Source organism: Anopheles cruzii, chromosome 3 (assembly GCF_943734635.1).
Source record: "Anopheles cruzii chromosome 3, idAnoCruzAS_RS32_06, whole genome shotgun sequence".
NCBI classification, from domain to species: domain Eukaryota; kingdom Metazoa; phylum Arthropoda; class Insecta; order Diptera; family Culicidae; genus Anopheles; species Anopheles cruzii.
This window is the reverse complement of record NC_069145.1, coordinates 16666460-16691256: the sequence shown is the minus strand read 5'-3', so window position 1 is coordinate 16691256 and position 24797 is coordinate 16666460. Positions and strand designations below refer to the sequence as shown.

Below are 24797 nucleotides of genomic sequence, written 5' to 3'. Positions count from 1 at the left end.
TGCTCAGCCAGCATATTACCCGGTGGCTGACCCAGACCGCGGGGGCCGCATTGCATGCCCCGCGAGATGATGAAAATGCGTGAGAAAAACCCCGGGCACAACACCGCGGTCACCGGCCAGACGTCAGAGCTCCGGTCTGAAAGTACCAGTCGGCCCCATCTCCGGGCGTTGAGAGGCAATTTTCGATCAGATTTTTCGGTTGACCCCTTCCTTCTCGAGCGCCTCGAGCGCCGACTGAGGACCGTACCGATTGACAAAGGCGCCCGGAAAGTTTTCCTTTATCGTCGTCGACCTCCGGTTATTTTGTACGCTTCGGAACGGCCCAATCGCGGTGGACCATCTTCTTGTTTCGTCAGCGCAAAAGTTTCCGGCAGCCTTCGAGGCAGCCTTCTCGTTTTTAATTTTCGGACCACCAGCAGATTGACACTGGCCGATAATGACTGTTTGTTGCGCACAGAAATTTTAGCCCAACTTACCCGAGTTTTCATCACCCGCTCCCGGCGGCGGGAACCAATCAAGCCCGGACGGGCCGGATCCACGGGAACCGATCCGACAGCCACCACACGGTTCCGGCCACACTTCTCTCGAGAGGTTCGAATCGCTTGAAGTTCACTTTCCATCCGGTAGCGGCCATTAGCACTCAGCACCTTTCACACACACACACCACACCCCCGGGGGGGTTGTTTCGGGAAGGATCGAAAATATTTCACAACACGCCCGCCGGGTGAAAGTCTAGCTCCAGGTTCCGAGGCAGGGCCACTAAATACCTTATCGAAAACAATTTGATATCCGGCGATGCGTTGTTGCCGCAGAATTTGAATGGTGGGAAACTTTGCGCGAATCTCACCAAAGACCAAACGGAGAAGGCCCTTCACTCGGCGCACTCGGCGCGGGATGCGTTTCTGCCGTCTGCAGTTACTGCGATGCTAATGAGCGCACTTATCACTGGCGCCCCAACTGGCTTTTTCCGCCTTTCGCAAATTGACCGATTACAACTGTTTCGGAGCTCGGGAAATTACGCGACACCGGCGCCCCAGGTTGTTGGGGACTTTCGCGGGACTTGCGGGTCTGGACGTAAGACCCGCACGGGGGATCGCGTAATAAACGCGCGCTTGCACGCTCCAGTGGGTAGTGCCGCGGGCCGCGACCAGAAGTCAGCACCTGTGCAGATAGCACCCTGTTCTCCGGTTCCTAGTGGCGCCACGGAAGAGCGATTCTTCCCGGTGATGTTCCGGAGCGCACCCGTCGGCCCTCGGTTCTGGCACGGTTCGCTGCGGTCACCAACTGTTCGAGTTGGTTCTCCCGATGCCGATTCGTTCGTTGGGCCACACGCTTTTCGCTATGCTGCTGGCGGGTTCTCTTTGCTTCTTCACTTGGCTGTTTCGGCGTTGTTTTTGTTCGGAAGCAACACCGGCATCGGTTGTGCGCGGCCCTTGTTATTTGTTTAACAATTCCCCAACCGGCAGCCAGCATGGCGTGAATCATACACTTTCGCTTTGCACATCAAACACACACACACGTGAAAACAGTAACAATAAACCAGAATCGCAGAACCTAACCTGAGACGACGTTCCTGGGTTCCGGACTTCGCGCGGAGCGTGCCGTTTATTCGCGGAAAGCGCGCACAGTAATTGGGCACGGTCGAGTTTCCCGGTTCCGACACATCCGCCTACGGCGACACTGGAGCCCCGACTGAGTAGCGCCGCGTGGAAAGGCCCACCGGGTCTGGAAAAGCCACCCAGAAAGACCTCGGCAGGCCACCAGCCGGCGGTGGCAGCGGTGGCGGCAGGGTTCCCGGGAACGGCGACACGGTCTCCGCTCTCTCGGTTCCATTATTTTCCAGGCATTTCAAAAGCGATGCATAAGCAACACAACCGTAGTAGTAGTAGGCAGCGGCAGTGAGGTTAACCCTTCGGTGTGCAGCGACCGTGTAGCGGTAGGCCTCGGGATGCCATAAAGGGCAGTGAGCCTTACCGAGTGGTCAACCGTGGGGCTCCTGTTGGTGCGTTCTGATGACGTCACGGGCCCAGTGTGTCGAAAAGACTCCAGAAAGGTTTGACTGATACTCACTTCACTACATCAAGACCTGAGGCTAGTATGTATACTCGTGTGTGGAGAGGTGCTGGGCACCGAAGGGTCTATGGCGTGCCAAAAGATCGTGTCCATGGGAAGCATGAGAAGGGAGCCAACAATGCGTAACGCCAAATGGCACGCCGCTGCATGAATTAAAGCGCCAGTTTATGAGGGCGGCAGATCGGGCGCTGGTGGTGGTAGTGGGGTTGGTTGCCCAGCATACGCAGCATAAGTGCGCACGCTGTCACCCGAAACGTGTTCTCCCTCACATTGGCTCGCATAGCAGAGGGCCCGAAATTCCGACACCCAGAACGCAATTATCTGTCCGGCCACAGGAGCCGGGTAGGAATGTCATATGATGTACCACGACCCAACTTCCGAAAATGCAAATCACCCCCTCCCGCCAACCTACAGCCGATGTCCGCCCCACGGAATCGCACGGCATCGAGCTGCAATTACACGTATCGCGCCGAGCTGCGCGCCATTCTGGCAACAGATGGTCTTGAACCGTCCGCCGGACCGAGCGCATCATTTCGGATGCTAATTAATTCAATGCCAACGGGCCCCACGGAGGGTGCCATCGTCCTCGGCGGACACACACACGCGCATCGCAAGTGCCACCGATCCGTGACGGCGATCCGACGCGACATGTGTCCGAACCGAACGACCCGGTGATTCGGTGACATTCGGTGATCAACCCGGTACCCGGTCTGGCTGGCTGCCCACAATCGGCTAACCGGCCAGAAAACCTAACCACCAAACGGGGAGGGTTTAACTGGCGGACGCAACCTCCAGAGGGCGTTAGTGTGCCCTAGGAGGACAATTATGTTTTGATTTCTGGCGGAAGATTACCTGTTGAGCCCTTGTTCCCACCGTATTAACGTGACGGGGGTGACACACGCGAACCGACCGCTTGCGACACCCAGCGGGGCCAACGTCAGCATAACAGGGCCTCCCTCCGCAACATGCACACCAACCGTAAGCATAACAAATTGGGCCCGGCTCGGCCACGGCTTGCCAAACGAGGGTGAAAGCTTCTGTAAGCTGTTTTCCTTTTCCGTGGCTCCGTGCTCCAATTCTTACGGCTCGCCGTTCGTTCGTGCCGGACACTTCCGCCCGGTACATGGGTTTTCGGCCGGCAGAAAGCAATTTTCTTTGCGCTTTACACCGCTGGGTTGGGTGGTCGTTGAGTTTCCCCACGGGCGTTTTGCGCGAATTGCGCGGGACGACGGGAAAGTTTTTCGTGCCACAGCAGTGGATGGCCGGGCTAAGAAACGAGAGCCCGAAAACGGAAAACTTTCCGGCGGTCATGTGTAGGGTGAAAAGGATGACCAGAATTACCTAATAAAAATTCGAATTAACTTCGGCTTAGTTTGTTTTTCCAAACTCTTGTTATGGCCATCAGCTTGTCATACTTACTGCATTCTCGAAGTGGTGCGTTTAGTTTAGGGAATAGGAAAATGGGCTATCTTATCAATATAAGATAATTTATACTCATTTTTGCACAATTTTTTCAAATGTTCAGATGCTAATCTTCTTTTCGCTATCCTCTGTATTGAGGCACATGTTAGTCAAACTGGCGAGGCATCATATGTCATGAAAGGCCTCACTGGTATAGCTTCAGTTTTTATTTTCCATTTATGAAGGGATATAGTGCCCTAAATATATTTTCACTTTCAGCTCAACACCCAAAATATTCATTGCTGAAATGGAAACATGCCCTTGGGAGCAGTACAAAATGAGTTGCAGTAACTAAACGAATTGAATAATAGCCGCCAACCTTGACCTCATTACAGCTACTAGATCTGCTCCAATTAAGTGGTGAAAAGAAACAGCCTAACCCAATCAGTTATAACGATGTTGCGGTGTGCGGCGCCTACCGGTTGACGCCTTTACTCCCTCCCTTCAGATGCTGCTTAGCCGGAAAGGTGACTCAATACCGATCCTAACACAGGTCATCCCATGGAGGGCAATGCAAAAAACAACAAGTAGCAATCACGGGTCGTAGGCAAGGGTTTCCTGAAAGATGGAGCAGCAATTATAAGATGGCAAAAAATGGGACAGAACTTTCCGGCGGACCCAATATTTCATTTTTCGCTTCGCGTGTTTTCCTTTAATTGACTTGCTCCATCTTTCTCCTAACGTCGTCTAATGCGCGCGAGCTTAGGCTTTTCGGATTGTTTTGCTTTTCGTTTCGTTCCATCTCTCGGGCCAATCTATTAGGGCTTTGGCGGGCGCGTCTTCCGATGCTATGCTGTCCGTTCCCGTCAAACCGGCCGGGTTTATTGTTGCGACCCCCCGCCAAAGTCCAGCAGACGCCCAAGATGGATCGGATAGGCAGTCGCTTTTTGATAGCCAAATTTATTGCCATCATCATTCTGCGGTGTTGACCTTCGGCGAGAAACTTTTCGAGGGGCGGCAGGTCGTCACGGGGCCGGGGCTCCGTTAGGAAACGGTAGCTCGCGAAACGGTGCGTGCGGTTATGATCCTACGGTCACTGTTGTAAAAATACCGCGGCTCATTGTCGAAGTAATTTCGAACGGGGTTCAAAGTGGCGCGTGAAAAGCGACACGGCTATTGGCACGGTTACCGTTAGCTCTCGTTCCGCGCTCAAGCACACCAGCCTCTTCATTAACATTCGACAAATCGCGGGCTACACGAAATTGGATTTCGTGCGGTGTTCCCTTTAATGTGCCGGAATGAAAGCATGGGCAGAAATCAATAACATTCTGCAAATTAATAATGATCCGCGCTTTTGTTCTCCATTAATCAACATCAGCGCGATTGATGGTGACGGTGACAGGGTGCCGCCGTACAGGGTGATGACGATGCGCTGTGGTGCTGGTGGTTGTAAAGGCGGACCCGGGAGCCGAAAAGAACAAGCACTCCGCACCCCGCCTCGGTAACCACAGCTCGAAATAGAGACATCGGAAATAGAGACATTCGCCCGATGCACATTCAGACGTCTGCGGGGGCGGCGGGTGGCGTTGGGCGTACTGATGCTGACTTTAAAGTAATTGATTTCCGCCACCCTGACGCGCCACTTCGATTTCCGTCCCCGGGTGCCCCCGGGTGCCCCCGGTAAGAACCCCGGGCGACGCAGAGAGGCACCCACATTTGATTTCCGCCCTCAGTCCAAATGCGGCGCGCAATGCAAGTGCGCGGTGGTCCGCAATTAGACGGATATTAGCTAAGCTTTCTCGGCGGCGTAGAGTACGGCGGTGGGTACCTCTTCCATTATTCGCCAACATGCGGCACCGGAACAACGGTACAAGATGCCGATGTGTCATTGTGTGCGACTTCCGCCGCTGCCACACGTGACACGCTGGGGCGCTGGGTTGTGTTGGGTCTGTGTTTTGCCAAGAGTAAGATGCATTCGAGCTTCAGCCCGAAAGGTCGATGGGAGATTTTACTATGAAAAGAAGCATTTCTTCATTCTTCTTCAGCGCAAATATATTTTGTTATGTTGGTACACTCTTCATATGAACGCGTATGCGAAGTTTCATTTCAATCTGTCACTTCATTCTCTGTTTACAAGCCATTTAGTATCGACATGTCATGGCATTTTTTTTTACAATGGAATTGAAATTGCAGTGATTGAATTACTTAAATTATTTTTGGAAAGTTTGAAAGCAAAGGAAATGTATGAACGGATGCTGAAAGTATATAAGGACTCGCCTTCAATTAGTACAGTGGAAAAATGGGTTTCTGAATGAATTGGTGCAAGCCTAAAAGAGCATCCACGTTAAGAACGTCCAAAAACAGTGGAAACACGAGAAATCATAGATGCTAACCATGGAAAAAAAAACACATTCGAATGCAGCTTTCTCGGTAACATTGAGAGCGTTTTCGAATAGATAAAGTGGATTTTGTGCGTCGACTCATCACTATGCATGAGACTATGGTCTATCACAATGATCCTGAATCAAAACAAGTGGCTAGAAGTGGTATGAACGTGGTTCTTCGGCTCCTACACGAGTTCGTGTCCAGAAATCGGCCAAGAAGGCGTTAGGGATGCGAACGGAATTTGGTTTGTGGATTACAAAAACATTAAATTCCGATTATTATTGTAACCTTTTAGAACAGGAGAAAACTCGTGACTAAAGACTTGGTTTGCAGCAGAAAAAATCCTTTTTCATCAGGACAATGCACAAGAGCATTTTGACAACGGCAAAAATTGATGAATTTAAGAAGAACTGTTGGAACATCCACCGTATTCACCAGATTTGACCCATAGCGACTTCCAGCTGTTTTGCTGAGCCCAAAAAAGTTCATGCGTGGAAAGCGTTTCTCATCAAATGGATGAGATCATAACAGCGTATTTTGCAGGCTTTTTAGATTCTCACTTCAGGGATAGATCTCGGTATCTCGATAAATTGGAATCTCGATGAAACAAGTGTAAGATAGATAGATGGGAAAATGTAATTTTCACTCCGAACAAAAATGTTCTTTACGCGAGATGTCCTTTTATATTTTGTTGAGTAAATATGCGTTTTTCGTGGGCTACTACCGAGCTGTCATCGCTTTTTGCCTTCAACTTCTCCATTGAACTCTTTAATTCAATAGCATTCCTGACAGCGGCCACCATGCGGCCGACCGAATTCGCACATCACTGTACCGCCACCCCAAGAAGAAAACCGCCGTTTGCGCTGATTCATGACGGGGTGGAATTAATTTACCAGAACCCGGCAAGAAATTGATCGGGGAACCACCCCACCCAACAGTTCGATACACGGATACGTTCTTTATTCGTTGCTTTATTCCATAACCTATGTGTAGCATAAAATTGGTATCATTCCGCTCCGTAACCTTTGGCTGCGAAGAACACGAGGGAACGGAACGAAAAGGAAAGAGTTTGCCGTTCTCTATTGACCAACAATGGATCCCTAGTTCCGGCTTCCTGCTTTCCATGGCCGGCACACCCCCTCCGCGGGCGCGCCGCTCATTCGCCCGCCGCCGGATCGGCACTCTCGTTACACTCTAATATGGACTGAAAGGTGATGAGATGCGATGTGCCCAAATCGGACGGACTGCGGCCGAGCCTCGGGCGGGCCGGGGACGTCACTCGGCCACCGTCACCGTCGTCTGCGGCCGACCCGTCTCGTCCTGCCGCCGCCGCCGACGGCACGTTCATGTAGTCGGCGCCGCTGAATACTGGTACGTTCGAGGGGTACATGATGTAGTGGGACTCGTTACCGCTGGCGGTGGCGTGCGACGGATACGAGTCGCGCCCGCTGGAACTGCTGCTAGTGGCCCCACTCGAGCAGCTACTGTTGCTACTGTTGCTGCACCGGTTCAGAGCCGTGCCTCCGGGTCGCCCGGATCGCACACTGAGCTCTTCACTGACCGGCCGCGGTGACGGTGGTATCATGTAGTTCTGGTCGTGGTCCGCTCCTTTGGGCCACGACTTGCTGTGCGACAGGCGTCGCCCATCGCACGAGGACTCGGGAGTGCTCGGATGGCCCGGCGGCCGCCGGCCACCACTCCGGGTACTGCTTCCGCTCACGCTGACCGTTTCGGAGGCATCGCTCGCCACACTGTTGACGCTCAGCGAAAGGCTGTTCGGCCGTACGCTCTGTCCCGCCGCACCGGCCATGGAAAACTTTATCTCGTCACACAAGACATCCCCGGTTCCCGGGGCCGCACCGGCGGAGGGGCCGCCGCTATCGGTGGCACGCGGTTTCGCGGGTTTCGTTGCCGCCGACGCGACCGAGGTCGGCTTAGCGCGAGAGAAGAAACTCTTCATGCGCTCGAACGGGGTCGGCCGCTTCAGCTTGTCCTTCAGTTCCCGCTGGATCTGCTCGTAGTGTTCACGCATCCGCTGCAGCTGGTCCTGTTTCTCCCGGAAGCTCTGCTGCACGTCGTTCCGGTTCTTCCACAGCGTGACTAGCTGCTCCACCTCCTGGATCGAGAACACGTTGTTCTTGAAGTCGGAGATGATCTCCAGCAGCTCGTCGTCGACCGTCCGCTCGCCGCCGGGGCCGCTGTCCTTGCGCCGCGGACACCCGGCCGTCGTCGTCCCGTACGTGTCCTCCGACGGTGGTTCCTCCTTGCGGAAGCTCAGCCGCACGTGCGACGGTTGCTCTTCGCCACCCGCCGTGGCCTCGCCCCCATCGGGTACGCCAACCTCCACGTTGCAGTACGCGTGCACCGGTATGTTCGAGGGTTGAATCATGTAGTCCCCGATCGGCGGCTCGGAGGGCGTTGGTGACGGCTTCGTCGGGGTGAACGGAGCGTTCGACGGCTGGTACAGGTACTCGTGGTCCGTGCTCGATCCACCGCCGTCGCAGCTCTCGAGAAGATTCGAGCACTCGTTGCTGAAGATATCGTACTTGCTGCGCTCCGACGACGATCCAGTCGACCGGAGCGATCCGTTGCACCCGCCGCCGCCAATGTCTCGCTTGCCGTCGTCAAAGTCAAAGTTGTGCTCATTCTCGCCACACACGTCCTTCTCTTCCGGTGGCGGCGCTACCGACGGTGCTAGTAGTGCCACCTCGGTCAGATAGTTCATGTTGGCGACGGCGATACCAGCACCAGCACCACCACCACAACCACCACCATCACCGTCCACCTGATCGCCGTTGACGCAGGCGGTCATGTCGATGTAACCCTCCGCGTGCTTGAGCGCGTGCACGTGCGACAGAATCTTCTCCGCGTCGGTTTTGTTTTCCGCACGGATGACCGCACCTGCCGCCGGCACGGCACCTCCGTTGGCCGTCGCCGCTACCGTCGGTCGCTGGTGGTGGAGTTGCTTCGGTTGAATCATGACCTGATCCGGGCACGCACCACTGACACCCTTGAAGTAGTGGTACATCGTTGTGAACTCATTCATTTGCTGCGCCGATGGACGAGACAAAACGGGCGTTAGAATTTGGCGGTGACCGGGAGACGGTCCGAGAACCACTTACCGAGAAGTTCTTGAGCGAACTGGCAATCTTGAAGTGACCGGCCGCTTCCGCCACATCCGACGGCGTTCGGCCACTGATGTTGCGCATCTCGCACGCGATCTCTCCGCCCGGTGACTCGATCAGCTGCATACAGAGCCGCTCCAGGCCCCATTTGGCGGCGAAATGGAGCAACGTCGGGTACTCTTCGGGGTCTGCGCAGATCAGAACAAGTGAATCAGTAACCTTGGTGTGCCACCGGCGATAGCACATAACTTACAGATGTCACGGTGAGAACCGAGCCCGGCGTCACCAGCGCCTGACCCGAAGTTGAGCAGATTGTAGTTCGGCGGCACGTTTCTCAGGAACGCCTTTAGCAGCAGCGTGTCCAGCTTCTCCCGGTCGTTGGTCGAGAGGCCGAGCGACTGGCAGATCAGCTCCATCGGTGCGTCCTTCGATGACAGGATCTGTTCGAGCTCGCGCATCTGGCTCTCGCACTTGAGCGGCCGGCACCCGATCTCGACGTTGTTCTTCTCCAGCCGGATCTTGATCATCATCGATATCTCCATACAGATTTCTGCGAAACGGGGCAAAAACACCAAGGCACCGTTAATCTCCCTGTTCGCTCCGGCAGCTGGCACTTCCGGCACTCCCTTGGGAACCCTTGTTCGCGGGTCCTTCCTCTTCACGGTTCTTTGCCGTGAAGGTGTCAAAAAAAAAGGAAAACCCGGTGCTACCTGGCCGGCCCTACCTGGCACGTTGAACTGGATGGTGTACGGATTGCGGCGCTTGATGTTCGTTATCTCGATCGTTCGGTCCGCCTTCTCCACCTTGATCTTTATCCAGTCCTCCTTGCTGAGCGGTTCGTGCAGGATCGCGAGTATTTTGCTCTGGCCCACCTTCACCTTGCGTGGGAACAGCACGAACGACTCGTGGGAACGGTGGCCTGCTGCCGTCCCCGCCGCCGCCGCCGCCCCGCTTGGCTTGGTGGGCGAAGTCGGTGTCCGGGGCTGCTCGGTAGACGGCGTCCGGTGCAGGATCGTCTGCTGACGCAACGCTTTCCCCAGAATGTCCGTGGCCATTCCGAGCAGCTCGCTGACGCACGCCGTGTCCTTGTCGCGTACCGAGCACGTACGCCACTTGCCGTAGCCCGGAAGGGCCGCCTTGGCGAACTCAGTCACCTCGTGTTCGGCCACGTCGAGCAGCATCCCGAGGACGCGGCACGGGTTGAGGATCGCACTCAGCTTCGCGCTCAGCAGTGGCGTCGAAAGGCCCATAAAGGCCGGGCACACGATCACAATCTGCAGCTTCGTCGATTCGCACTGCTGCACGATGTGGGCCGGTTGTTGGGTTGCGTCCTCATCGAGCTTGATGTGCAGAAATCTGCGCGTTGGTGTGAGTCGGTAAGTGCGGGCGTGATGGCGGGGGCCGGTGGGTGGTACTCACTTGAACGGAAGGCGGCCGCGCTGTTTGGTGATCTTGTCGAAGCACACCTTCAGATGGTTGACCCACAGCATTCCGTGCTCGCTGTGGCGCGCCGTCACGAGCAGCACATCCATGGCGGCCAGCGTCGATCCTGTGGGGCGAGTAGAGCGAGGTTTGAGTGGAGGCGGCACCGAAATGTGGACTCGCGGCACCGAACCACACGCCCGAACTGTCGCCCGAGGCGCGATTTGTCCAGCGACAAGTCGCGCCATCTCCAGGCCCCGTGGTGGTGAATAACGCAGCTCGAAAATAGTGTTTGTGTGTGAGAAAGAGAGAGATAGGGAGAGAGAGTGCGCGCGCTCTCTCACCACGGGATGGGTCCAAAATGTCGCCAACCGCCGCCGCCGCACACGATCATCACGATCGCGCGCCGTGTGTGTCGTCGTCTCATCCTTGCGGGCGGAAGGAAGCCGACGAAGGCGGTGGCGACGGAGATCGCGCGGGCGCGCGTCTCTTTTAATGTGTTTGTTTTCCGGTCGTTTGTTGGCGACGAGGGGTCCCCCGGTCCGGACTGGAGGACGTGATCAAAATAAAGAAACCGGAGCCCCGACACGGAAGGAACGTTGCGCTGAATGCGAGATGCGCGAGAGAGAGAGTGCGGAAACGGTCATCACAAATGTGTCCATGCCGGATTGGTCCGTTCCCTCTATTGCCGATTTAGGGCCCGCTCGACGACCCCAGGAAGTAGTGGCCACACACCTGCGCCGCCGTGAGCGGTACTTACCGGGATCGGTTGTGTTGCCGTTGGCGCTGCTACCCGTCACGGGCGCCCTCGGGGCGGGCGAGTGGGGGACCTAAGGAAGGCGGGAAGATACAACCAAACGTCACCATGTGTCGACACCCTCCCCCCCGGTGGTTCTTCCGGGGCGGTTACTCTGGAGCCAACGCACCCGGGGGGCTCGTGTTACTCATGGCGCGGTCGCGCTTGCGCAGTCCACTTACCTCATCGATGGAGGTTTCATTTTTCAACATCATCACGCCGCGGCCATTGTTTTCCGCTGGTCCCAGCTGGCGGTGCATCGACGTGCCAAAGGAATGCCTGCGCCGTTCCGCCGTCATCGCCAGTCCCGGGCGGCCCCCACTGAGATGTTTACATTAAATGAGCGAGCGAGAGAGGGAGAGAGAAAAACGCGTTCTTAAATTAGGACGCCCTCGGAAACTCAGGAAGCTGTGCCGGGACGGGACTCACGGGACGAACAGCGAGAGTGGTGCTTGATTGAAGCAGAATGCTGCGGGTGGACTATCTCCGCTAGCGGACGGGCTCTCGCATCCGCCTCCGTCGCCATTCGTCGTCATCGGCCCTCCCGAGCACCCGGCACTGTTGCTGCGGTACCGGAACAGGGACGAGGTACGGGCCGGGGGTGAGCCGTACTCCGACCCGCCACCGGTTGCCGCCGCCGTCGGTCCACCCGAGTGGCCATCAATCGTGGTGGCGGACCGTTTCAGCTTCGAGTAGGTCACCAGGCGCTTCAAGTGATAGAACCGATGCTTCTTCTCGGGTCCAGCCGAGCTGCTGCCGCCACCGCCGCCGACAACGACGCCGACGGACGTGGCACAGTCGTCGTTGAAGTAATTGGGATTATCTGGAAACCGGCACCGCATGGCAAGGAATTCAATTGAAAAATCGGACTTGATGCGCGCTAATCATACAATCGTCACCGGCCATCGTGGCGACTCACGAACCTGAACACAGTGGAAGCGGCTCCATCGTCGCGCGCTGGACTGGAGACGCTTTTATCGCTTACACACACAAATCACACACACACAAACTGAACACTTGATCACTTCGGATCGCTACAGCTGCGTTACAGCTGCATCATCATCCTGTCGAGCACCGAAGGACGTTTGGCAGTGTTGCGGACGCACTTCCGACTGGCGGCGGCCCCGGATGCTGGTGTGGTTTTCATAATGGAAGATCGCTTCACCATCGAAGCAACAGATGAGGTCGCACTTCTCAGAACGCCCCACGGACAGTCGGACAAAAGTGTACATTGATGCACACGCACACAGACACACACAGAGAGCACGGTGAACGGAAGGAAGAAGCTTCCGGCATTCGGAGAGCGATGCACCCGCCCCGAGATCGATCGATCCGTGGACCCCGGTTCGTGTTTGTTTATTTTTGCATTCGGCACTGACACTCGTTCCAACTCGGCAACACAAATCGATTCGATCAGTTCGATCGCGGGCGCGCGCCTGCACTCGCTCTCACTCTCACTCACGTTCTCCGGGTCCCGGCGATCACTAAGTGCGTTCGTTCGCAAAACGGGAAAATTTCGACTAACACGACACCCGCGACATCTCGTCTGCGTGGCTAGCGACTCGCGACTGAAGCGGCGACGACGACGACGACGCCTGATGACGACGAGCATCTGATCGAATTATCTAATCTAAACCGTGGAACGTCTCGCGCATCCGTCCGCATGGCGATCAGCGACACATTTCTTCTCACTCTCGATCACTTTCCGTGCGCGGCGTGCGGCGTCCGGCGTTCGCCGTCCCCCGTCACCGTTCGGTGCGCTTGTAATATTGTTTACATCGCACACGCCTCGAGTGGTTCTCTGCGCTTGCTGTCCCTTTCCCGTGCCCTCGGCTCCCTGCTTCATTCCGACCCACGGCACGCACGGCTCGGTACGGCTCTTCCAGTTTTCCTCTTCCTGTTTTCTGCTGGGATGCGCGTACATTGACATGCGCGCGCGCTGCCGGGACCCATACGCCACCGCCAACGGATCGGATGCGCACGCATAGTCGTATGTTGCTGGCGTCCCGAGCGGTTTCAGTGCGTCTGGAAAGCATATGTGCGAACGGGCGCACCACACGCACACATCGCCCTGGGTCGGATCGTCGGAGAGCGGAGGGCACCACGTCGCACATGTTGCGCATCCCTGATGAAGCCCATGGCCCTGCGATGGGCCGGGCCCGCCCTGGCCGGGTGTGTGGCTCATTCAAAACAAACCATTGCCGTTTATGCTTCGCACGATCACAACCCGGTCGAGGGTGTGTAGTGGTGCGCTGTGGCCGGCCGCGGCCGTGTGGCCGCGCAAATGAATCACGCGCCGTGCACGTTGTGGGCGATTCATGCGATCGTGCGCGACGATTTGTGTCCCCGGAGAGGCTCGTTTAGCGTTGGAGGACTTCACCCGAATAGCGTTACGCTAATTGTTTTTATTGAGCGCGCTTTTATTGGCCTTTTGGACTTGAAGTGAAAATCGTGAAACCCAAACAGAACGATGAAACGATGCCCTTCAATTGTTAGAATAGGCTGGTTGTTTTTTAAAGCCATGAATTCAGCGTAAGCAGTTATGCATATTGGTCTCAACGGAACGGAAACACGTGCGCCGCGTGGAAGGGCTCAAAAACCGTTAGCGTTAGCGGAGACAAACACCCATCGATGGCAATTGCACCGATTCGTTGTTAGACACCGACAAGCGCGGGCGCCTTTACGCCGACTGTCAGATGGGCCGTCAAATGGGCGGCGCGTAAATATTGATAAGCCGGTCCGTGCTTATCATAAGTTTGCTTTGCTGGTGCGTAAAACGTTGTTAGAAAATGACGCTCGAAGCGATCAAATACAAGGGTGGCCAGCTGCAAATTCTAGACCAGCTTTTGCTTCCCGGCGAATCGAAATACATTCCGGTATCAAGCGTAAAGGATGGCTGGGCTGCGATCCATCGTATGCAGGTAATTCGGGGGGTGGCACGCCTGGAAAGAACCAACAACAACCGGAACATGATCCCGAACGCTCGCTTAGGTGAGGGGCGCCCCGGCCATAGCTATTGTTGGCTGTTTATCGCTCGTGGTGGAAATCTACGGTAAACAGTACGACTCAAAGGCGGATTTGCGGAAGGAAATGTGCGAGCAGCTACAGTATCTCGTCACCTCGCGACCGACCGCCGTCAACCTGAAGCTGGCGGCGGATGACTTGCACACGTTGGCGGACAGTTTGTTCAGTGATGAAACTGTCCCAGTGGAGGCCATGAAGCGACGGTATGAAGCTCACGTTTCCGTTAGAAACGATGTCAACGTATCATTTTCTTCAACCGTACCAGAATCATTGAAACTGTGGAGCAGATGCTGGTGAAAGATATCGAAGACAATCGTGCCATCGGCGACAATGGTGCCGATGTGCTGCTGAAAGGTATCGATCGACCGCTGAAATTGTTAACCCACTGCAACACCGGATCATTGGCCACCGCAGGGTGAGAAGCGATCTGCAATCATCGATCGGCTTTATCGGCTAACGAAATTCTTATTGTTTAAGGTATGGCACCGCACTGGGCGTCATCAGGAGCGTCCATGAAAGGGGTCTCTTGGGTAGGTGAACTCGGACTCGGTCGTCACAGAGCATAAAACCCACGCTAACCACGGCTCTTCCGAACACTAGAGCACGTGTATTGCACCGAAACGCGACCGTACAACCAGGGCGCACGGCTAACGGCGTACGAGCTGGTGCACGATCAACTGCCGGCGACTTTGGTAACCGATAGCATGGTAGCGGCACTGCTCCACACCAGGAAGATCGATGCCGTCATCGTCGGAGCGGATCGTGTCGCGGCGAATGGTGACACCGCGAACAAGATCGGCACCTATCAGATAGCCGTGGTGGCGAAGCACCACCAGGTACCGTTCTATGTGGCCGCACCGTTCACATCGATCGATTTTGCCATCGATGATGGATCGCGCATCAAGATCGAGGAGCGCCCGGAGAACGAACTAACGCACATCGCAGGCCAGCGGATTGCGGCGCCCGGAATCGGCTGCTGGAATCCGGCGTTCGATGTGACGCCAGCAGAGTTGATAACGGGCATCGTCACCGAGCGCGGTGTGTTTCGTCCGAGCGAGCTCGCGAAGCGCACGAGGCAGCAGTGAATAAAATCTCACCATTCCTTAATTGTTGATTAGTTAAATTTGGCGTTTACTGATTGTTCCAATGGCAACTTCAAGCTCGTTGGGGTCCTAAAATATTGGAAAAGTTTCTTAGCGGGCGCCAAAGTTACGCAACCTCCATTTAGGTAACGATCCTTCCATGTCCCTCCCCAGTATTGATGTACCGTCAATCTTTACAATCATGTCCGACAAGACGTCAGCCAGCACTTGGGCCATGCCGGACGAGACGTTTGCGCCAGCGTGAAGAATGTTGAACGATTATCGAGTACCGTGGCTTCGTGTGGGCATGTTTTTTTGTCTTTTGTTTAATCATTGCCAATGAGAGCTTCTGTGCGCGGGCTGGTTGGTTGCCAGTAATTGATAAAAGTGTGTTCCCAATCATCACAACACCTTTGTGTGCCGTGACGAATCACGCAACCCCACTCCGGCCGTGCGGGATATTCGTTATCGCGCACGCGTTATCTTGGCCTATTCAGCCGTGTGTACAACTGCTCCGAAAAGGGCCCGGTAAACGGCAATTCGAAGCGGCAACTAAGCTCCACTCAAGCGGCCGCGGATTAGAGGCAATGAAACAACCGTAGAAGATTTATGGAGTTGAACAATTCGACTCAATTAGCTTCTCTAGTTTTGACCAAAAAATTCAAATGGTGAAGCGCACAACCTATGGAAGTTCCTCCAAGCCGAACACCATTGCTGCCGACCATTGCTGCTGGCAAGACGAAAACTATCGTTTAATGAGCTCCCAGTGTCTCCGCGAGTACCGCCCACCTCACGTGACGTCGTTTTCTTATCTCGGCTCAACGGTAGATGTCTCCGACACCGGTGAGAAAGATATCGTTCATACAGCAATTCGTTCAACAATCGGATGGCCGGTGCATCAGAAGTTGTTCGGCCGTGGAACGAACCAGTCGAACCTGTGAAGCGGATCTACCAGGTGTCCACTGCTGTGCTCTGTGTGTGCTCTGCGTGTGTGCTTAGTTTTGTCCGGTTCTGGCCAACAATCGCCAGCCATGGGAGCGATGTTTCGGAGTGAAGAGATGAGCATGGTGCAGCTGCTCATCCAACCGGAGGCTGCCTATCAATCGGTGGCCGAGCTGGGCGAACTGGGCATTGCCCAGTTCCGCGATGTCAGTAGACCAATCCGTCCGAGTGGGCCGGCTTAACGTCAACGACCAGTAACCCGTGAACGTCCCCTCACCTTCTTGCAGCTGAACGCCGATATCAACATGTTCCAGCGGAAGTACACGACCGAGATTCGGCGGTGCGAGGAAATGGACCGCAAGATCGGCTACATTCGGCGAGAAATCACGAAGGACTCGGTCACTATACCGGAGATGCCGGAAGACATTCCGCGGACGCCGAACTCGCGCGAAATCATCGACCTTGAGGCGCAGCTCGAGAAGACGGAGAACGAAATCGTGGAACTGTCCGAGAACAACAGTGCGCTGTTGCAGAACTTTATGGAGCTGACCGAGCTGAAGCACGTGCTGGAGAAAACGCAGGTGTTCTTCTCGGACCGGTCGAATGTGCAGAACCTGGAAGCCACCGGTGGCGAGGCGGCCAACGACGGTAAACCGCTCGGTTTCGTGGCGGGTGTTATTTCGCGCGAACGCATCATCGGCTTCGAGCGTATGCTGTGGCGCGTGTCACGTGGTAACATTTTCCTTCGTCAGGCGGTGCTCGAAGAGGCGCTGGTTGATCCGAAATCGGTAAGTCTGAAGTAATGGCGCCCTGCGTTCATTGGGCCGAGTGATAGGCCCGTTCAAGGGGTCGCATTGTGTTTTATCTTCCCACGCCCGCAATGGCTCTCTTTCAATCACATCGCTGTCGGTCACATGGGGTTGTCGCGTCGAGCGACAAAGTCACGAGGTGTGCTGACGTTGAGTTAGACACCTATCGGAAGCTTGCACCGGAAATTGCATTTTCATTTCGGTTAGAACAAGTTATGCAAAGCGAACCGAGCAAACGTTCGATAAGCCGAAACCTAGTTTTTTTACTACGTTACCTCATTTAACGAACGGCGTTGATAACCGGCTGCATTTGTGTAGCTCTGCGGCAGGCGAGTTTGCTCATCTTAAGTTGAGATATTTCCAGACATTAGACGCGTTTATTTTTGTCCTGCGCGGATGCTAATTGCTTCTTATCTGCTTGCCTCATTTAGGGTGAAACCGTCAATAAGATTGTGTTCGTTGCGTTCTTCCAAGGTGAGCAGCTGAAGAGCCGTGTGAAGAAGGTTTGCACCGGGTAAGAAAGGAACTCGCTGGGTGCCACACACCGCCTGATGGGTCTGATCGTGCCGTTTCTCTTACAGCTATCATGCCGCCCTGTACCCGTGCCCGAGTGAGTCGAGCGAGCGTGAGGAGATGCTGCGCGGCGTTCGCACACGCATCGAGGACCTCAAGATGGTGCTGGGACAGACGCAGGACCAGCGACAGCGCGTGCTGCTGAACGTTGCCAAGGAGGTGCCCACCTGGGAGATCATCGTCAAGAAGGTGACGGCCATCTATCACACAATGAACATGTTTAACGTGGACATGTCGAAGAAGTGTCTGTTCGGCGAGGCCTGGGTACCGACGGACTCGCTGCAAGACGTGAAGGCCGCCCTGGTGGCCGGCTCCTCCTCGGTGGGCAGTACCGTGCCGTCGTTTCTGAACATCATCGAAACAAACGAGGATCCACCGACATACAACAAGACGAACAAGTTTACGCGCGGTTTCCAGAACCTGATCGAGTCGTACGGTATCGCCACGTACCGCGAAGCCAACCCGGCCCTGTACACGATCATTACGTTCCCGTTCCTGTTCGCCATCATGTTTGGCGATCTCGGACACGGGCTCATTCTGTTCATGCTCGGAATGTGGATGGTGCTGTGGGAGAAAACGCTCGACAAGAACAAGGAGGAAATCTGGCAGCTGTTCTTTGGCGGACGCTACATCATTCTGCTGATGGGCATCTTTTCCATGTACACCGGGTTCGTGTACAACGATCTTTTTTCGAAGGGCATGAACATTTTCGGTTCGAGCTGGAGCATCAACTACAACACGTCCACCATCATGGAGAACAAAGAGTTGCAGCTCAACCCCACGGATGATTACTCGGAAACGGTGTACTGGTACGGGCTGGATCCACTGTGGATGCTGGCCACCAACAAGATCATCTTCCTGAACTCGTTCAAAATGAAACTGTCCATCATCTTCGGCGTGGTGCACATGATCTTCGGCGTTTGCATGAGCCTGGTCAACCACAACAAGTTCCGCCGGCGCGAAAACATTCTGTTGGAGTTTATCCCGCAAATCATGTTCCTGCTGGTGCTGTTCGCTTACATGTGCTTTATGATGTTTTTCAAGTGGGTCATGTACAAGGCCGTCACGGACGAGGATCACCTGAAGCCAGGCTGCGCCCCATCCGTGCTGATCATGTTCATTAACATGATGCTGTTCAAGAGCCAGGAACCGCTGGACACGTGCAAAGAGTATATGTTCGACGGCCAGGACACACTACAAGTGATCTTGATCGTGTTGGGCGTAATCTGCATTCCGTGGCTACTGCTCGCCAAACCGTTCTTCATTATGTTCCAGCGCAAAAGGAAGAGCGCTGTGAACCACGTGGCCGAAGCCAATCACACGACGCCTGCGTCGTCGTCGAACCACCACGACGATGAACCGATGAGTGAAATTTTCATCCATCAGGCAATCCACACGATCGAGTACATCCTCAGTACGATCTCCCACACCGCTTCGTACCTTCGGCTGTGGGCACTGTCGTTGGCTCACGCACGTAAGTAAACCCCGTTGACTGTGATATCCTCCGGGAGCTGTCCAGATTAAGACACTTGAATGTGTACCATTCCAGAACTGTCGGAGGTACTGTACAACATGGTGTTTACGATCGGCCTGTCGAACGATTCCTACGTTGGAGCAATACTGATTTGGCTCGTATTTTGGCCGTGGTCGGTGCTGACCATCGGCATCCTGGTCGGTATGGAAGGGCTGTCCGCATTCCTGCACACCCTTCGTTTGCACTGGTACGTACGGGAGTCGTGTGGTTGCGTCAAACTGCCATCTATCTTACTCCATTCCACTTTGCAGGGTCGAGTTCATGAGCAAGTTCTACGAAGGATTGGGCTACGCCTTCCAACCGTTCTCGTTCAAGGCCCTCCTCGAGGAGCAAGAAGTCGAGTGAAGCGGGTGCCGATGTTAGCATAGCACGCTCCGATCGAACGATCGGATCCGCGAATCATATTCGCTTAGAGGCCATTCAGTTCAATAAATGATGGTATAGAATGCAAACATAACAATCTGTTAGTTACTATATTTTACTACGATACAAACTGGGCAATAAAATTGAATATCAATGCCGTTTTAACAGGTTGTTTAAAATCCGAACGATTGGCATGATTTGATTTATTTCAGATGTGTCGTGCCCCTAAATGTAGGCAACATAGCAGCACGAGCTATGGCCTGGTTTTAGGGGTATTGGCGAATACGATAGATTAACATCGCTTGATTCGATGGTAATTAATTTGCACTAATAAATCATGCTTCGGCTATATAAACATAAGAACAAAGTTTTGAGTTGATTCTGATGCTGGGCGGAAATGTGTTATCGATCGTAAGGACTGTAAACGGTTAGATACCAGCCACGGCGCTCAATGCAATGAAGCTAAAAAAATAAACAACTGAATGAAAGAAAATATTTCTACAAAAGTTTATGTAACCAGATTGAAACCCCAAATACCACATACCAAAAGATTAAGATCCGTTGTGAAACAATGGCCACAATATATGACATCACCGTTTGACGAATCACATCGCTAACCGCTTTCTTACAATTAGTGCAAAATGTGTTTGTTTCATAAACATTACACGTCTTTCGTATACTCAAGACACATTTTACTGTTCCACTTGAAGTTACTGATAAGAAGTAGGTTTCCATCTGCGTTGAGCGTTAGTAAGCAAACATTTGCTCCCCCCATCAACACCTGTCCACGGTAGCGTAGCGTTGTTCAAGAATACTTGAGATGAAATAGGCTCTCTTACCACGCACCCACACGAGATGGAACAACCGGAACAGTCCACTTCGCGACATCCATATGTCGCTCGAAGGGGCTTTCGACGGCCTTCCGCTGCCTCCATTCGTGTGACCTTCCGACCGCGCAAAATCCCCTCCGACGGCGGGCGCTGCGGTCGTCTACATTCGACGCTCGTTAATCCAACGAGCGGCCGCACGCGCGCGATAGTATTCGATCGTTTGTACATGGACGCGGACCGTGTGTGCGCGTTCGCTCTTTCGGTGTAGTAAGACCGATCGTAGATAAGCTTCGTGGGACCACTCATCACTTTCAGTCAGCCCCAGTGAGCGGACGATCACAGCCTCCATCACATGATGCTGATCGGCGCTGCTTGTTTGCGGTGAAAATTAGCGCACGTCTACGAGCGACAAACAGGATTGAACTCCTTCGCGATTGACACCTTCGATCGAACATCGCCATCATCGCCAGCATCGAAACCAATAGAACCACCACCACGTGATCGCGTTTCAGTTGGCCTGCCTGGCTAGGTAAGCGCCAGCCTCAACGGATAGAAAAAAGCTAAACAAACAAACGATGACGACGTGCCTGGGGCTTCGTTTCGAGCCTCCCGTCACGGTGCTAATATGTCCGGCCCCGGGGCCGAAAACATGCGGGTGGTGCGGGCATACTAAAAGTGATCACGCGCGACATCGGAACGGCTCGGATCGGTGTTCTGGGGTGGGGTTTGATCGTAAACTGTTGTTCGAAAGCCCCCGGCTAGCGCACGGAACTGGTAGACCCTGGTCAGTTGCATGGTGGCACTCTTCCGGAAGACTGCAGCATTCACCGACCGCGCGATCGGGCCTTTATCCTTGAACTTTAGCCAATCGCGAACCGATCGTGACCGTGATCGTTTACGACCCGTTCCTCAGTTTTTTCGTGTTTTCGTGGCGTTGTTGGAGTAAGTGCGTGATAAAATTTACCAAATTGAAACAAGAACAAGAATGGCCCCTGAAAAATGTTCTGGCCGTTCAGCTCGGAGAGAGAGCAAGAGTGATAGAGAGTGGATTGTACTGTGAATCCGATAGCGCTTGTGGATAAAACGGTTTATTTTTCTGCGATCAGCAGCGGGGTCACGTGGTGCACCGTGGTCACGGGTTCTAGCAGCGCGCTCGGGCTCACGATCTTTTGTGTTTGTGGATCAGCGAGTTTATTTTGTGAAAATGGCCCAAACAAACGACGTTGCGTTACTGTCCGCTGTCTATTTATGCTATCGCTCTCACTCTCTCCGATTTCCCAGGTCCTTCTCTTTTAGCGTTCGGTCCGGTGCTGTAGCGAAGACGCCACAACCATGGCGATGATGTTCCGCAGCGAGGAGATGGCACTATGCCAGATGTTTATTCAGCCGGAGGCGGCCTACACGTCCGTCTCGGAGCTGGGTGAAACGGGTGCGGTGCAGTTTCGGGACGTAGGTTTCCCATTTCTGACCCGATTAGCCGCTGCTTGGTTCAATAAACGATATTCTGTTTCGCCCAACGTAGCTCAACGCGGACGTGAATGCGTTCCAGCGGAAGTTCGTGAGCGAGGTGCGGCGCTGCGATGAGATGGAGCGCAAGCTGCGCTATGTCGAGGGCGAGGTGAAGAAAGACAACGTCCATATACCGGAGTGTTCGGCCGACGAGTGGCCCCGTGCTCCGAACCCGCGCGAAATCATCGATCTGGAGGCGCGGCTCGAGAAGACGGAGAACGAAATTCTCGAGCTGTCGCAGAATGCGGTCAACCTGAAGTCAAACTATCTCGAGCTGACCGAGCTGAAGCATGTGCTCGAACGCACGCAGTCATTCTTTTTCGAGCAGGAGGTGATCGTGAGCAGTGATGCCGCCAAAAGCAACCTGATCGCCGAGGATCCGAGCATGGCACAGAGCCGCGGGCGGCTCGGTTTTGTGGCGGGAGTGATCCAGCGCGAAAAGATGCCGGGTTTCGAGCGGATGCTGTGGCGCATCTCGCGCGGTAACATTTTCCTGCGCCAGGTGGAGCTGGAAGAGCCACTGGAAGATCCGGCCACGGTAAGCGACTGTTTGCGGTTGTTGCGATAACCGATGCTAATAACGAACTCCGCGATTCGTTAGCAACCTCGTGCTAAACGATAACGCCGCCGATACCGTCGGCGGATGGTGGCGCAAAAATAGAATAACTAATCCGAAATCTCTATTGCAGGGGAATGAAATCTTCAAAACCGTCTTCGTTGCCTTCTTCCAAGGCGAACAGCTGAAGGCTCGCATCAAGAAGGTCTGCACCGGGTACCATGTGTCGCTGTATCCGTGCCCCAGCTCCGGATCCGAGCGCACCGAGATGGTGAAGGGCGTCTGCACGCGGTTGGAAGATCTGAAGATGGTGCTGAACCAAACGCAGGATCACCGCTCGATCGTGCTGTCGACCGTCGCCAAGGAGCTGTTCAACTGGCGCATCATGGTGAAGAAAATGAAAGCAATCTATCACACGCTGAATCTGTTTAACATGGACGTCACGAAGAAGTGTCTGATCGGCGAGTGCTGGGTACCGGTGCCGGATCTACCGAAGGTACAGAAGGCCCTATCGGATGGTTCGGCAGCCGTGGGCAGCACCATACCGTCGTTTTTGAACGTGATCGAAACGAACGAAGCGCCACCGACGTACAATCGGACAAACAAGTTTACGCGCGGTTTCCAGAACCTGATCGACGCGTACGGGATTGCTTCGTATCGGGAGGCCAACCCGGCCCTGTATACGATCATTACGTTCCCGTTCCTGTTCGGCATTATGTTTGGCGATCTGGGCCACGGTATGATCATGGCCCTGTTCGGCCTGTGGATGGTGACGGGCGAGAAGAAGCTCGGTGCGAAAAAGTCGACCAACGAAATCTGGAACATTTTCTTCGGCGGACGCTACATCATCCTGCTGATGGGACTGTTCTCGATGTACACCGGGTTCGTGTATAACGATGTCTTCTCCAAATCGATGAACATCTTTGGATCGGCGTGGAGCGTCGGCTACAATACGACGACGGTGATGTCGAACAAGGATCTAACGCTCAATCCCGGTTCGAACGATTACGAGAGCGAAACGATTTACCCGGTCGGGCTGGATCCGGTGTGGCAATTGGCCACCAACAAGATCATCTTCCTGAACTCGTACAAAATGAAGCTGTCGATCATCTTCGGCGTGGTGCACATGATCTTCGGTGTTTGTATGAGTGTGGTCAATCACAACTTCTTCAGGAAGCGCATTAGCATTGTGCTGGAATTTATGCCGCAGATCATCTTTCTGGTGCTACTGTTCGCTTACATGGTGTTCATGATGTTTTTCAAGTGGGTCGCCTACACTGCAAAAACCGATTACCAGCCGCGAACGCCCGGATGTGCACCGTCTGTACTTATCATGTTTATCAATATGATGCTGTTCAAGAACACGGAACCGTTCCACGGGTGCGAGGAATTTATGTTCTCCGGTCAGAACGAACTGCAGCGTGCGTTCGTGTTCATCTCGCTCATCTGTATCCCGTGGATGCTGCTCGGTAAACCGCTCTACTTGATGTGCAAGAGGAAGAACGCTTCTCCCGTAAGTGAAAGGGGAATACAGTAGTATATCGTAATGGAGTAACGATTAACGGTTTCACTTTAGACGCCAATTCCGAACAATGGAGATGTCCCGAACAATACGTCCAGTCCGAAACCACACGACTCGCACGACGATGAACCGATGGCCGAGATCTTCATCCACCAAGCGATCCACACGATCGAGTACGTGCTTAGTACGGTATCGCATACGGCATCGTATCTGCGTCTCTGGGCTCTTTCCCTGGCTCACGCCCGTAAGTAGAAGCGATGATAGTGATGCCTCTAGTAGTTGGCTAGTTCTAACCGCATCCTACGCCCGCCCAGAGCTTTCGGAGGTCCTGTGGAACATGGTGCTGTCGATGGGCCTGAAGCAAACGAGCTACAAGGGAGCGATCATGCTGTACTTCGTGTTCGGTGCCTGGTCACTGTTCACCCTCGCCATTCTGGTTATGATGGAAGGGCTGTCCGCCTTTCTGCACACGCTCCGTTTGCACTGGTAAGGCCATTCGATTTGCGCAATGGGGTCGTTCATTATCGATTATTTTCGTACTCTCCAGGGTCGAGTTTATGAGCAAGTTCTACGAAGGTCTCGGCTACGGCTTCCAGCCGTTCTCGTTCAAGCTGATCATCGACAGTGACGAGGATCTGGAGTAACGCAGGGACTAGGACCTATTCTAGCTCCATTCACACTGCACCCCGTAGTATTGTTTTTCTTCACCGAGGTTTGTAGGTTCGGTTTACCGAAAAGTGGGTCCGTTTTATGGTTTCCATCAAACAATAAAGCACCCAGTTAGATCCATGGGCTCGGTATAGTGCACACTCGGCACACGTATTACTATCTCGAGCAAACATAACACTACT

The 24797-nt window shown here is 54.2% G+C and overlaps 4 protein-coding genes across 4 annotated transcripts; 3 read left to right on the top strand and 1 right to left on the bottom strand.

The window, feature by feature from the left end:
* Window positions 1–7015: 7015 nt before the first annotated feature.
* Window positions 7016–12150, bottom strand: LOC128269943 (uncharacterized). The gene is made up of 9 exons (XM_053007347.1): window positions 12126–12150; window positions 11632–12025; window positions 11385–11523; window positions 11167–11236; window positions 10404–10533; window positions 9709–10340; window positions 9238–9534; window positions 8982–9172; window positions 7016–8908 (listed from the first exon to the last, which is right to left on the bottom strand). Exons 1-9 carry the CDS (start codon window positions 12148–12150, stop codon window positions 7016–7018), a joined length of 3771 nt encoding a protein of 1256 aa, XP_052863307.1.
* A 1841-nt stretch (window positions 12151–13991) lies between these two features.
* On the top strand, window positions 13992–15311 carry LOC128273002 (methylthioribose-1-phosphate isomerase). Its single transcript, XM_053010904.1, has 5 exons — window positions 13992–14123; window positions 14194–14429; window positions 14492–14641; window positions 14704–14756; window positions 14827–15311. Exons 1-5 carry the CDS (start codon window positions 13992–13994, stop codon window positions 15309–15311), a joined length of 1056 nt encoding a protein of 351 aa, XP_052866864.1.
* Window positions 15312–16233: 922 nt separating this feature from the next.
* On the top strand, window positions 16234–19613 carry LOC128274572 (V-type proton ATPase 116 kDa subunit a 1-like). The gene is made up of 6 exons (XM_053012809.1): window positions 16234–16456; window positions 16538–17038; window positions 17491–17573; window positions 17641–19106; window positions 19182–19353; window positions 19418–19613. Exons 1-6 carry the CDS (start codon window positions 16340–16342, stop codon window positions 19509–19511), a joined length of 2433 nt encoding a protein of 810 aa, XP_052868769.1. The 5' UTR covers window positions 16234–16339; the 3' UTR covers window positions 19512–19613.
* A 1159-nt stretch (window positions 19614–20772) lies between these two features.
* On the top strand, window positions 20773–24780 carry LOC128273142 (V-type proton ATPase 116 kDa subunit a 1-like). Its single transcript, XM_053011062.1, has 7 exons — window positions 20773–20888; window positions 21641–21808; window positions 21882–22406; window positions 22558–23937; window positions 24001–24190; window positions 24261–24432; window positions 24494–24780. Exons 2-7 carry the CDS (start codon window positions 21692–21694, stop codon window positions 24588–24590), a joined length of 2481 nt encoding a protein of 826 aa, XP_052867022.1. The 5' UTR covers window positions 20773–20888; window positions 21641–21691; the 3' UTR covers window positions 24591–24780.
* Window positions 24781–24797: the final 17 nt, after the last annotated feature.